This window comes from Wolffia australiana, chromosome 11 (genome assembly GCF_029677425.1).
Source record: "Wolffia australiana isolate 7733 chromosome 11, ASM2967742v1".
Taxonomy (NCBI): domain Eukaryota; kingdom Viridiplantae; phylum Streptophyta; class Magnoliopsida; order Alismatales; family Araceae; genus Wolffia; species Wolffia australiana.
In genome coordinates, this window is record NC_135845.1 from 15,761,602 (window position 1) to 15,775,224 (window position 13,623).

General features: G+C 35.7%; 1 protein-coding gene across 1 annotated transcript; it reads right to left on the reverse strand.

Moving 5' to 3' along the window:
* Positions 1 to 4,692: 4,692 nt before the first annotated feature.
* On the reverse strand, positions 4,693 to 7,925 carry LOC144709702 (Translation initiation factor SUI1 family protein). The gene is made up of 7 exons (XM_078583322.1): positions 7,654 to 7,925; positions 7,470 to 7,574; positions 6,585 to 6,649; positions 5,896 to 5,977; positions 5,741 to 5,808; positions 5,573 to 5,656; positions 4,693 to 5,159 (listed from the first exon to the last, which is right to left on the reverse strand). The coding sequence occupies exons 1-7, from the start codon at positions 7,799 to 7,801 to the stop codon at positions 5,103 to 5,105; spliced, it is 609 nt and encodes a 202-aa protein (XP_078439448.1). The 5' UTR covers positions 7,802 to 7,925; the 3' UTR covers positions 4,693 to 5,102.
* Positions 7,926 to 13,623: the final 5,698 nt, after the last annotated feature.

Below are 13,623 nucleotides of genomic sequence, written 5' to 3' on the forward strand. Positions count from 1 at the left end.
TTATCATAACATATGATAACCTAATCATGAGATTCCAAATAGTCTTATCTCATATGCACTAACAAGTATACAGGGGTGGTTTTGTTAAGATGAGATTGTACGCTTGATAATGTCAAATTGGACCACTAAACTTATGATTTTTCACTTCTTTTTTACCACATATTTTTAGATTTTACTAGGATTATTCCTAAGCTTTATTTTTATATATTTTATTTATTTATTAGACTAACCCCACTGGACTCCTTAGAGTCAAAATGATTTCTCAAATATTCTTAGAGTTTTATTTGAAAAACAGGAGTTTGAGATACGAATGAGATGAAAGCAGAAACCCATGCCATCTGATGGATAATAAGAAGAGGACAAACAAACAGGAAGCCCACTCTCGATGCAAATTCAAACCTCCTTAAGGATTGGGTCAACTAAAGACATGAATTGTGGAACTAACCCACAATTTGAATTTGAATGTCCTGTTTTCAAATGTGGGAAGGAGGGACTTAGATCCAGGCTTAAAATAAAATAAATCTAACCCTCCAAACCCTTCGAGTTAAACCGAGTGGGTGAGAGAGTCATTGCACTTCCATTTAATATATTCTCATCTCTCTTTGTATCTCATCAAGGATTTCTACTGCCAACTTGTTGTTAGAGGCCTAGTGCATCATATTTTTCTGATCCATTATTTTCTAGAAGAGTGTGGGTGAGAGAGCTCAAAGGTGAACAAGATTCATGGAGGAAGAGCCAACATTAAGCCGTTGGGGGAAGTGACACCAAGGTTTGTGAGATTTCTTGAATGTTTGATTTTAATTTCTCGCCTTTTTCTCTAGATAAATGTTCCAATAGATATCCTAGAGTTCAAGCTTTGCAATGCATCAAAGAGCACTAAGAAATTCCTCCTCTAGCAAAAGTTACATCACCTTCAGTCCACTACCCAACGGTTTTCTTCAACCTTAATTTTTATTTCTTGCCATAAAAATTGTTGAAAAATTCCTAAAATCACATTAAATTATTAAAACGTATCTAAAACAAAAAATGTTGATTTCATTTATTTAAAATAGTTTTGGCTAGTTTTCATGTATTTCATTTATTTTCCTCTTTAGAAAGTATTTGAAAATTCAAAAAATATAAAATTACCTAAAAATTATTTTTAAATATATTTAAGATTCAAAAATTACTCTCTCATTACCTTCTCCTTGTGTATTTGACCCTTACTTACCCTATTCTGAGTTAGGAAATTTTTTAAGTATTGTTGAATAAATCAGAGCTTCAAAACAACTTATTTAACCCAGATTATGGTTTATCAATGCCATTATATTAGAGGAAACAGAATGAAGGAAGATGACAAGGTAAAGTCCTTGAAGAAGGTTGTGGAAATATCAAGACATAGGTTTTCTAATGATTTTCCAAATTCATTATAACTAGAATGACCAATTATATTATGAAACGAATGTGTAATTATATTATAACAAGAATGACTAATTAGGGTTTAACAAATTTTCATACTTCCAAATTCATTCTTGGAGAGTTTCAGGATGATATATTCAACTTGGATAACTACCAATTACATATAGGCTTTATGAAAAAGTTGATAAACGATTTTTGTCTTTTGGAACATGTGGTATATCTTTCCAACTCACCAGTTGGTGAATTAACCTATCTGTTGGGTTAAATAAATACATGATTGTGTAAATATATGTTAGATATGTTAATTAGGTTAGCTGACAATAATTTATTGAGAAAATGGAGTCATTAACTAGACTCGTAGATGGGCCTACAAGGTCACTCACATTAATTGAAAAGATTTTTATGAAAATATATGTTAGGTATAAATAAACTAAAAGTCTCATTTGAAAAAGAATCAATTGTCTATATTGATATGTTATTTTATAAAATTTGAGATGTTTTTTGCTTTATTTTTACCTTGGATATAGAATCTTGATACATAAACTTATAAATCATGCATGTCAGCCTGACCTTATGGGAAAACAAGCTAGGAGAAAGTAGGGATGGGAAGTTTGCATTTCGTCTTTGAACGAACACTGTTCGACGACGAATGAACAGATGAAAAATTAGGTTCATGTTTGTGTTCGGTTGTCCGTGATCGTTCGTGAACAAACACGAACGCAACACTTTTTTTAAAACGGTAAAAATGTATGATCAGGGAGATAGAGATAGAGAGAGAGGGAGCAACGGGGAGGGGAGCACGGGAGAGGGGGGGGGGAGCGAGAGAGAGATAGAGAGAAATGAGCGAGGGAGCACGGGGAGGAGAGCACAGGAGGGGGGGGGGGAAGAGAGAGAGAGAGAGAGAGAGAGAGAGAGAGAGAGAGAGAGAGAGAGAGAGAAAGAGAGAAAGAGATAGAGGGAGAGAGAGAGACACAGAGAGAGAGACCGGAGGCAGGGAAAAAGGGGTGGGAAGAGAGAGAAAGAGAGAGAGAGATAGATAGAGAGAGATAGATAGAGAGAGAGAGAGAGGGAGGTGGAGGCCAAAGGGGGGGGGGGAGAGAGAGGGGGGCATGGCCGCACACGGTGCATGGGAGAGGGGGGTGGGGAGAGGGGAGAGGTTCAGGGAGAGAGGGGGGGCACGGGATATGGAGCGGGGAGACTGAGTGAACGAGGGAGGGAGGGAGGGAGTGGAGAGGTTGGGACAACAGAGACGGGAGAGGAGGGCGGGAGAGGGAGAGAGATCCCCGTTCTCTCTCTCTCTCTATTGAAATAATAATAATAATTTATATTGAAAACAACATTGCTTCGGGAATGCCACCTGTTCGCGAACGGTTCGTCTGTTCGCGAACATGGTTATGTCCTATTTGGACTGTTCATGTTCGCGAACAAGCGAAACATTTTTTCCCAACCCTAGGAGAAAGTCAACCAAAAGTAGAAAAAGAAGAAAGAAATAAAGAATTTGCTTGAGGCAAAAAATATTTAAGAGCTTTATTCATCATCACTAATAATGTGACTTTGTTTTTATATCCAGGAATAAATATCATCACTTGGAATAACCAGATCAGATATAAGAAGCTGAAATAATGAAAAAGAGATAACGCCATTAGATAAAGTGCCCTCAAACTATAGTTGATGGACTTGAATCAGTTAAATTCAATTGAGATTAACATTTAAGAAGAGTTCTTTATTCTTTTTAATTTAGTTATTTGAATTGAAGGGGTGAGTTAGATTAGAGTGAGAGTTGGTGGAAAGTTAGAGAAGACTGAAAATGGAAATACGGAAATAATTGTATACTAAAGAAGTGGTATCTCGAGGAATTTTGGTTGCTGAAAATAGGACTTTACACTCGAATTGAGAGAGTTTCACTTTGGTTGATATACAGACACTTAAAAAGAATTTTATCAAGATTCAGAGACCTGGAGCTATTGTAAGTTAGTAGACTCATTGGTTGACATGGAAACGTCTGAAATGAGATCAAAATAGAAGAAAAGAAAATGAGCTTAATCATGAAGGAGCCTTGATTGGTCGACCTTAATCATGGAAGTGGCATCGAACTTAAGGTTGGGAGTCAATGGCCGGCTGGTTGGGGGATGGGTGGCATAAGGAAGATGTAATTGTGCCTGGAGATTGCATTGAACTCACCAAAGAGGCCCATATCAAGCTCAGTGTATCCCGAGGAAAAGTTAATTGTTGACAAGTGCACATTTAACAAAGGGGAACTCTTCTTCAGAGGTGGGCTGCAAAAACCCATTGCAAGTTCTTCCTCTATACAATATTTATTATTGCTCTATTCATCCCATTGGTTGTCTATGAAGAAAGTGAGGTGTGGAGGGGGAAAGACCCAAAGAGGGAGATAAAGAAGAGGGGGAGAAAGGAAAGGAATGTTCATTCATTGCTAGTGGTTATTTACAGTCAATGTACCTATCATCATGATTTTTTTCTACTTTGACATTGACTAGTCAACCAGACCTGACCCAGATCAAACAGCACCAAACTGAAACCATACCAAAATTTAGGTAAGGTTTAGATCTTTGCTAAAATCTGGGACCAAACCAGAACTGTAAAAAAAAAAGTAAGTTTATCATTAGAAGATATTTCCACCTGTATAAATTAATATCTCAGACCCGGATTCCTCTGTCCACCTTTATTATTATTGTTTTTTGTAGGCATATATCTCCAATCTTAGTTTTGTAAAATAACTGATTCACCCATTCTTAGGTTTACCCACCTCTTATAGAGACTAAAATTTTTAAAAGATGATATCAGTGTATAGTAAATAAAAGGTAATTGTTCTAGAATATAAATATTTAGAGATAATGAATGTTTAAAAGAGAGATTGTGCAAGGATAGAGAGATTTATCTTTTAATTTACTAATAAAAGAGAAATTTAGAGATGGTAGAGATTTAAAAAATAATTTAATGTACAAAAGAAAGAAAGCTTTTAGAAGAAATGGTCATATAATAGAAGAGAGAACGTGAGTATAGATCATAAAAGAGAGAATCGTACAATAAGAGAGAGAGAGAGAGAGAGAGAGAGAGAGAGAGAGAGAGAGAGCTAGAGTAAATTTTATGAAAGGGAAACAACAAAAATAAAACAAGAATAAAGCCATCCAAAAAGAACAAATAATAAAATAAGACAGAGGGAGAGAGAACTTTTTTTTTTTAAAGAAAAGAAGTTGATTAAGATTTTAAAAGATAGATTTGTACAATAATGGAGAGGTGAGATGGAACTATAGTAACGCTTTTAGAAGAGAATTGCAACAAAGATCCATCTCCAAAAGACATTAAAAACTCAAAGACTCAACAACCACTCTGAGTGTACCAGTCTGGCCAGCCGGCCCAGTCTGGACCGGATTTCTTTCATGACTCTACAGTCTTTGAGAAGGGGTTTCAAAATTTCCAACAAACAGAGTGAGCCTAAACAGGTATTACAAGGCCCAGCGCAGGCCCGAAGACAACCCAGCTTGGAAACTTTGTCAAGATAAAGACGGTCCGGGCCAAACCGATAACAGTCAATCCCAAGAAGCAATATAAAGAGAACCACAACCAGAATCACTTAAAATTAACATACCCGTTTCGCCCATCTCTCTCTTGTTCTTCTCATAGGGTAGAAAGGTAGATAGAGAAATGTGCCAGCGCCGATGAGGGTGAGGCCAGCCACATAATCAAGCAGCAGGGACTTTCCTCCCATCTTCGATGAAAAATATCGCATTCTCCGGCACCTAAGAACAGATATTGAAATACACGGTGAACTCCCAAGGTTTAAAGATTCATTTCTCATTGGCAAGGCAGTTATCTCTTCTGTTGATGCGTTCACAGAAAGAAAACAAATCAACGAAGAAATGATTAAAAATATAAAATAAATCGTTGCTTTGTAGGACTAGAAAAACATTGAATCATATCGAATGAACTCAATACATCAAGATTTTGAAGTCCCGTTTGTTCATCCACTTTTTTACAAGCGAGGGAAATATCTTTGCTGAAGAAACTCATCGGCATTATGACCCTACGAATTTCAATTTTCCTTTCCCCTTTGACTCATTAAGTCCTTATTTTATCAAACCAAAAATAAAATTGATGAACGACATAATTCAAAGGAGAAATAAAATAATGAGAGTTTTTAGAAGAAACTGACTGCTGGCCAAGTGTCTGTGATGAACTCTACAATATCGAGGGAGATGTCTCCTTGGACATCAATCTGCTCCTTCTCAGTAGGGCCCTGGTACAATCAGACGTCCATAAGCTTAGTATGCATCCTCATCTATCACCCAAAAATAATAAATTAGTATAATCAGAGTGATACCTTGACGACAGAGGCACCGGTGGCAAACCTCTTGCCCAGTTTCTTTGAAGCATCACTTAGTTTTATACCTAGGATTGTATGGCCCATGTCAAAGATCCCACCAAGAATAAGCAGGAAATCATGATAGAGGCAGAAAGCAAGGGGAATTTACTCACTGAAAAGTTCCAGGCCCTTCACAACAGTCACAGATTTGCGCTTATTACGAACAATCTTCTCAATCACGACTTCTTGTTTCTCCTGAGATTCGAAGATTGTGGAAACCAATTGAAATGATTACTAAAAAATGACAATAAACCTGATACAACCGTATACCCTCAGTGGGGATTTCTGTCATTTTACTTGGGGGGGATATTTTAATCTTTTGCCTTTAGTGCAGTTATGCTTAAAATATTTTTACCCACAAGTGTTTACCATCACGCACGACAATGATAAGAGAAGATGACGGAGCTGTCATCGTCATCGCTTCATCGTCAGCTCTCGTCATTCTACCTCTGTTAACCTCACTCAGATGACGACAGATTATGATGAAATTGTTATCTTCATCATCATTTGACCACGGCCAGGAAGACAATGACGATTTTCTCATCATCATTTAAGCTGCGGGCAATGACAATAAGGGCTTTGGGATGACGACGACGATTTTCTTCATCATCCCCACACTAGATAGATTCATCTCCTGTTTTCTTAATTAATTGTTTTCCTTCCCTCTCTCCCCCTTCCTCTCGAATTTCCTCACATCTTCCGACAACAACCTCGGAAGCCAACTCATAAACAGAGTATATTCAATTAATTAAATGCCAGAAAATGTGCGTAGATGAGAAAAGGCAAGGAAATTAGAAAGTACCTTTTTCTTTATTTTACCCCCAGGGAGACGTTTAACTTCTTCTGGCTTTGCTTGCGATTGGCTACCTGAGGGGGATAAGAATAAGCACGCTCATAAAATAAAGATGGATATAGTAAATGAAAAATAGAGTTTGGACAAATAATATTCTTCTGTCTTTTTTTTAAAGAAAAAACAACATTCTTTTCTCATGCCAACTTCTATAATGAAAAGACTGCGAAATCATCTATTCAATTTTAGATAAATGAAAGGATTATTCATCAAAACAGGAATGCTGCGATGGACCATTACACTTTAATTAATGATATAGACGGAAGTCAACAATGTACTAGCAGAGTAATGGCATCAGGCAAAACTTAGCGATCCTTCCATCAGTCATACAGAGAAGGTTCGATCCACACAAAAAGATTAGAAAGATTGAAGTGTTTAGCACCAAGTGGCTGCATTAGGTCTTGAATCCCACGGAAAAACTAAGTCCAGCCAAAGAAATGGATAAGATTGCGGAAGCATGATGAACAGAGAAATAGATGCTCTGTTCAACATGAAAACTAAAACTATTAAGAGACAAATTCTCAAGATATGCTCCGAGGACCCGTCTTATCTAATTTTCTCATTGTAGAAGTCAGTCTTAGCACAGTAACATTGCAATTTTGGAGAGAGGCTAGATTTCGCCAAGGTCAAAATTTGAATACAAAGACAACTTCGTGGAGAAAATCCGACGCCAAAAAACTCTATACAAAACCCAATTAAAGAAAGACCCCAGAAATTCTCTTCCATTTTATATCACTAGAAGTAGGGAAAGACGAATAATAACGCTTAGAATCAATCAATTAAAAGCCCTAAATCTTAAGTGAAGACGTAAATTTAACAAATCCAAATTCAAAACACCTGCAGAATCACTAGAAGCCTCAACACCGACGCCGGGACTAGAACCAGAAATATTCATAGACTGCATCTTCTCAACAGCCTTCTCTGATTCCCTCTCCTTAGCCTCTGCAAAACACGAGATCATCAACAATAAAAAAAAAACAAAATTTACCCATTAAAATAGAAAAAAAAGGCAGCGGATTACCCTTCGTGATGTCGGGATAGACATCGGGGGCGTTTTCTATTAGCCAAGGCTTGCATTTCTCAAAATCCGGGCTGAATTCGCAATACTCTGCCGGCATGCTACACACCTGGCAGTAAAGAACAGATAGTGGCTGGGGCTTCTCCGCCATCACGTTCTTCCTACTCTGATTACTTCACGATCTCCCTATGATTATCTCCCCAGAAGAAGAAAAAAACTATAATCAACTTCCGCTCTTCTGTAGAAATTAACCCTTAGTTCTTTCTTCTGATCAAATATTCTGTTTGGGGAAATTTTGTATATATAGTGATGGCTCTAACGGGCCTTGAGCTTTGGGCCTTGACCCACTAAATTGCTCTAATTAGTGATCTAATTAGGCTTAAATTATATGTTTTACACTGATTAACCTCTGTCATCTGTTCTGTCCACTCCCTGTAATTAGGATTTGACAATGGGGCAGACTCAGATGTTAATGTGAGTCAATGTTGATGTAGCAGATATCATATTTTGGTCCATATTAAACTCGTTATCCTTTGTCATTTGTTACGTCCGTCCCCAGTAATTAGGGTTTACCAATGGTATCCAAACTGATATTAGATATCCTACAAAATTGGGACATATTCAGATGTTAATGTGTGTCAAATGTTGATGTAGAAGATATCATATATTTGTCCTACTCCACACTCATTATCCTTTGTTATATGTTCTCTTGATCCCTTATAATTAGAGTTTGCCTACAATATCTAGACTGAGATTCAATATCCTAATAAATTGGAACGGATTTAGATGTCAATGTGTGTCATTGTTTATGTGGTACATATCAGATTTTGGTCCTTCTTCACACTCCTCATCCTCTGACATCTGATAATCTCGATCATTAAATAATCTCAATTTTACGGTTTTTATATATTAAATAAATATATATGCATATACCAGTACTTACTTAGGAATAGGTAGCTAGCAATGACTATTAAATAAATATATGTATATACCAGTACTTACTTAGGAATATGTAGCTAACAATGACTACAGAGCGTCTCCATTGGGAATGATGATTAAGGATTCAATATTCTGACTATGGTGATTATCAATATGAGAAGAGATAATGACGAGAAGATAATAGGCAAGATAGTGATGTTGAGTCAAACATTGTAGATAGTTATAATTCAAACATGAAATTAGGAAAGAAAAGATGAAATGAAAATAGAATGACGTGAAAAGTTACGTGAGTGAGGTAGAGAATGTGTCGGGTATGATAAGGATCAAGCGAGTGAAAGAGATGATGATGGAGAGACGAGATCATGGGGACCTTAGGAGGTGGTGTGATAGTGAAAAGATGATAGTAAGATCGAATTATGCTACATATGAGAAAGAATAATGTAAGGTGAAGACACTTACCATAGATCCTTGCATTCTGCCACGATCACACCGATTGACGAATGTCGGTATACCCTGTTGGGTTATAGAGGCCTAGATATGGATAAAGAATTCACAACGATTAGCAGCAGAAGACTTTAGCAAAATCGTAATGGCATCAATGAAACATTGAAAAAAATCACATGTGCACAGGTCGCATTTGTGATTTCTTTAATCCAGAAGCGAGACGTGTTAAGTTGCTCATGTTTGTAGCCTCTAAATATATCCGCGCAGTCCTCGGCACATCAAATTTTCTCCTTCTCATAGATGAGCCTTGTTCAACCTCCATTGTCGTCATTACATAATCCCAATTGCATTGGGCATGGAGCAGAGCCATGGGGAGAAGAGAAAAGAATGGGAAAGCCCCTCAATAATTCTGGCCTGGGTGAATTTTGTTCAAGGACTTCCCCTATTTATACTGAGTGAGTATTTTTCATACAACCCTCAAAACTTAATTATATCTTCTAACGTCCAAAGACCATTTTCGTGTGGCCCTCTAGGTCCATGTATCAGTCCAATTAACGACTCCAATGACTTAATAACCTTTATTTGTCTTCCAAATTAATTGACTATATCAATATCTAGATTAATTAATGTCGGATCCATTTAACCCAGCTGATAGGTTGAGTTTCCGACACGGGGGGTGCCAAGCTAAACCTCGTGCTCTAGAAGATACAAAGGAGTTTGTATCAACTCACTCATGGAACATGTTCATCAATGGTTACCGTGTCTGTATAGTCTCTCATCCACTTGACACTCTTAGGTTAACTTAGGGTATGGTCAAGTATCAAACCTCAATCGGTCTTCTGAGCTAATACTGATGCATTCAGAGATCATCTTAGAACTTTTCTCAGATATTTCAATGCCTAAGCCAAGGACTTCAACACATCATCTTCCTTGAGCTGTCACCTCTTATACCGAGGGCGGACGATCCCATCTTGACCGCTCAATCATCTTTGTGAAACTCTTGATGCGCCTGAAATAAAACTATTTAGAATCCCCTGATTAAGTACACTTAGATCATTATCAAAGTACAGTTGTATGTCCATAAGACGTCTTTGATGTTTCAAGTCTAAGGACCACTTACACAATTATGACGTGAACCAACTTGATTGACATTTCAATATAATACCATTGAGGGATTCATACAGAACAATTCAATGAACTCTTTTCATTAAAGAGCATTTACTATATATCCTTAGTGTCTCCACACTTAATGGTTACAAAAACGGCCATACTCATCATATGAGTAAAGCTAGATACTTTGATGTCCTTCTCACATATCCTTCGAATATGAATATTTACAACACATGCTTAAAAACTAATGATCTCCATACTATGATCTCATCGTAATTCACTAAGTCAGATCATGTATTCATATACTTCATTATAAGCATCACACATGCACTATAATGAATATGTTCCATTAATGAACATCAAACGAGATGTGGAATGTGTGATTGGCTTGTCAACTACATATATTTCTATCAATCTCCCTATATTTTCTAATGCTTTTTCCCTCACACCCAATGGACCAAGACACACTTGGTGGATCTCAAAAACTCAATATCTTTTAATCAACCTACATGAGTAAGAAGCAAGTTCAATGATGATTTTCACACTGATCATCTGCCTCTATTTATAGATCAGAGGGTATAGATGGAAAAAGGTGGGGGGGGGGGACACGAAGCAACCATGAAAACTTCAAACCCGTGGATCAATCCTAGCCCGATTGAACTCGTAGTTTGAATTTGGAGCAATCCTAGCCCTTAATTTTTCTCTCTCCTCGTCATCAGCACTAACGCTTCCTCTTTTTCTGTTTTGGTTGAACTATCAACTCATCTAGATTCCTCATTGCCTTGTCTTCCACGCTCATGCCTTTAAAAGAATCCATATGTACCTCTAGATTCCCGTTAAGTGAATGATGCGCTGACATGCATCATTCACGATAGGGAAAAAGGAAGATTCCATTTTTAGTCTCTAACATGGCGCATGTTTATGTGTTGTGCATTAGTTTTTTGTCTTTCTCCTTATTTTTAATAATTTGCTCTAGTACACATGCGTGCCATGTGTACTGCTGTACCTTTGACTTTTCTATTATCATTTTTTATATTTTATATTATTGTAAGCATTTATTGCAAAAGGTTTCTTTTTCATTGGTCCATGTCATCCCTTGCAAAAAAACATGTCAGTGCATAATATAATTATTGGCACATTATGGCATCGCAATCTGTGATGCTATAATTGCGCCTTTTGCAATGATTAGCGCAACTAATAGTTGTGGAAGGAAAATTGGTCATCATTTGACAAATCAAATGGCAACATGTGGCTGTTGCATTGCAAATATGTTAATAAACTATTTTAAAATAAAATCTAAGTCATTAAAATATAAATAACATATATTTCAACTTAGAAAATTCATATCTCTTTAAATATATATCCAAAAAAAATAAAAAAATATATATTGCATTCTAAAATTAATATTTTTCAGAATATGAAATCATAAAAATCCAAAAAAATTCACTTAAATCCACAAAAATCTGAATATCAATCCTAAATTAGATTTAAGTCTTTTAAGCTTGATGACATACATCTTTAATTATTTGAATGCATAAAACATGTAAACATCATAGAATTAACCTTGTAATTTGTGTGTTATCAACATCCATTTTGTCCATCCCCGATAATTAGGGTTTGCCTACTATATCCGGGCTTACATTCGATATCCTATAAAATTGGAACATATTCAGATGCCAATTTATATTAAACACATATTGATGTAGCATATATCATATATTGGTCCTACTTTACACTCATCATCATTTGTCATTTGTTACGTCCATCACCTGTAATTAGGGTTTGCCTATGGTATCTAGATGGATATATGATACCCTAAAAAATTGGAATACATAAAGATGTCTATGCCAGTCCAACAACTATTGTTGTATAATATAACACATACGGGTCCTATTTTACACTCATCATTATCTGTCATCAGATCTGTCCATTCCTGGTATTTAGGGTTTTACTATGGTATCCATACTAATATTCAATATCCTAAAAAATTGGATTAGATAAAGATGTCAATGTCACTCCAACAACTGTTATTAAATAGGACATCAAAGGCCAATTATATTTTACACACGTCATCATGTTTTACACTCATATCAGTCAAGAAAATTTAATATAGCCAAATTATATATAGCCATTATGTCTACACTATTGGATATCATATTAGGTTTTGTGGGTTTGATATCAATTTATATCAAAGCTTTAAAGCAAAGAATAATCATAACGCCTCGTGTAGAAATAGATTCCACTCCCTCATGAATTATTGGGGGAGAACCTATACGTTGTTCATGATTTTGGCCTCTAGACATATCCATAAAAATCACTAACAATGGATCTCCTCTTGTACTTGTACAATTATCCTTAAAGATCTAGTTGATATTCACAACATCTAGTCACACTAGGATGAGATATAATGAAGGCACCCAAAGTTCACTTGGATTGGCGCCTAAAATAGGTGTCCCCCCTTATCAACATTTTAGGAACCTAGATATAGATTTTCATCATCATCCTCATCCATTTATCCTATTTTTCCTTCATTTTACATCACTCTCTCTATAATCACCCATTTTTACCATTATATCTCACCATGATCATAGTTTTGTCACTCTAAACCTTTCACAATATCTCTAGTTTCTTCACCTAAATTCAACCGTTTACCCCCTCCAAATCCACATCTCATTTCATCACTATTCAGATCCCTTTCAATTTTAGGGTACATTGTCTGGCTTCCATCACTATTCATCACTATTTTTTTTCTATTTTTAGGGTACACTGTCCGGCTTTGTTATCTGGACAACCAAATTTTGGCTAAGTACGGGTAACACAAGGAGAGCCCTTAACCAAAGGACCCCTCTGATTTGGTGCCCATTCCTGATCCCAAAAGTATTTTTTGTTTATTTTTTAGCAATATATTAAATGAAATAGAAAAATATAGTAATCAGATTTATAATTGTAGTTATTTCAGTCATTAAAAAATTCTAGAAAGATATATATATATATATATTAGTATTATTTATCATTTCAGTCATTTTAGTTTTATTATAAAACAATTAGAATAATCTATAAACGTTGAGAAAATATATTTCTCTTTTCTAAAATTTAATAAATTTAGGGAAAAAATATAAATATTTTAATAATTGTCTTATCATTCTACTAAAATATACATTCTGCATAATCTAAATCCTAAAAATACATTTTTTACTGTAAACTTAATTATTCTATTTACAACCTTAGAAATTTTCTGAAATTGAATTACTGCTTCTCCGTGGATCGGCTTCTTACTTATCTTGTATTATTTAGAGTATTAAGTAGAGAAATCTTCATCAAATATTATTGTTGAAGTCTAAATTGATACAGTGTTAGAAACCACTAAAATTTGAAATCATGTGTGACCTTCTGGGTCCATGTATTAGTCTAGCTAATAAATTTAATGGAACAATACCATATATTGACCGACCTTATTAATTAGTTATATCGACATCTAGA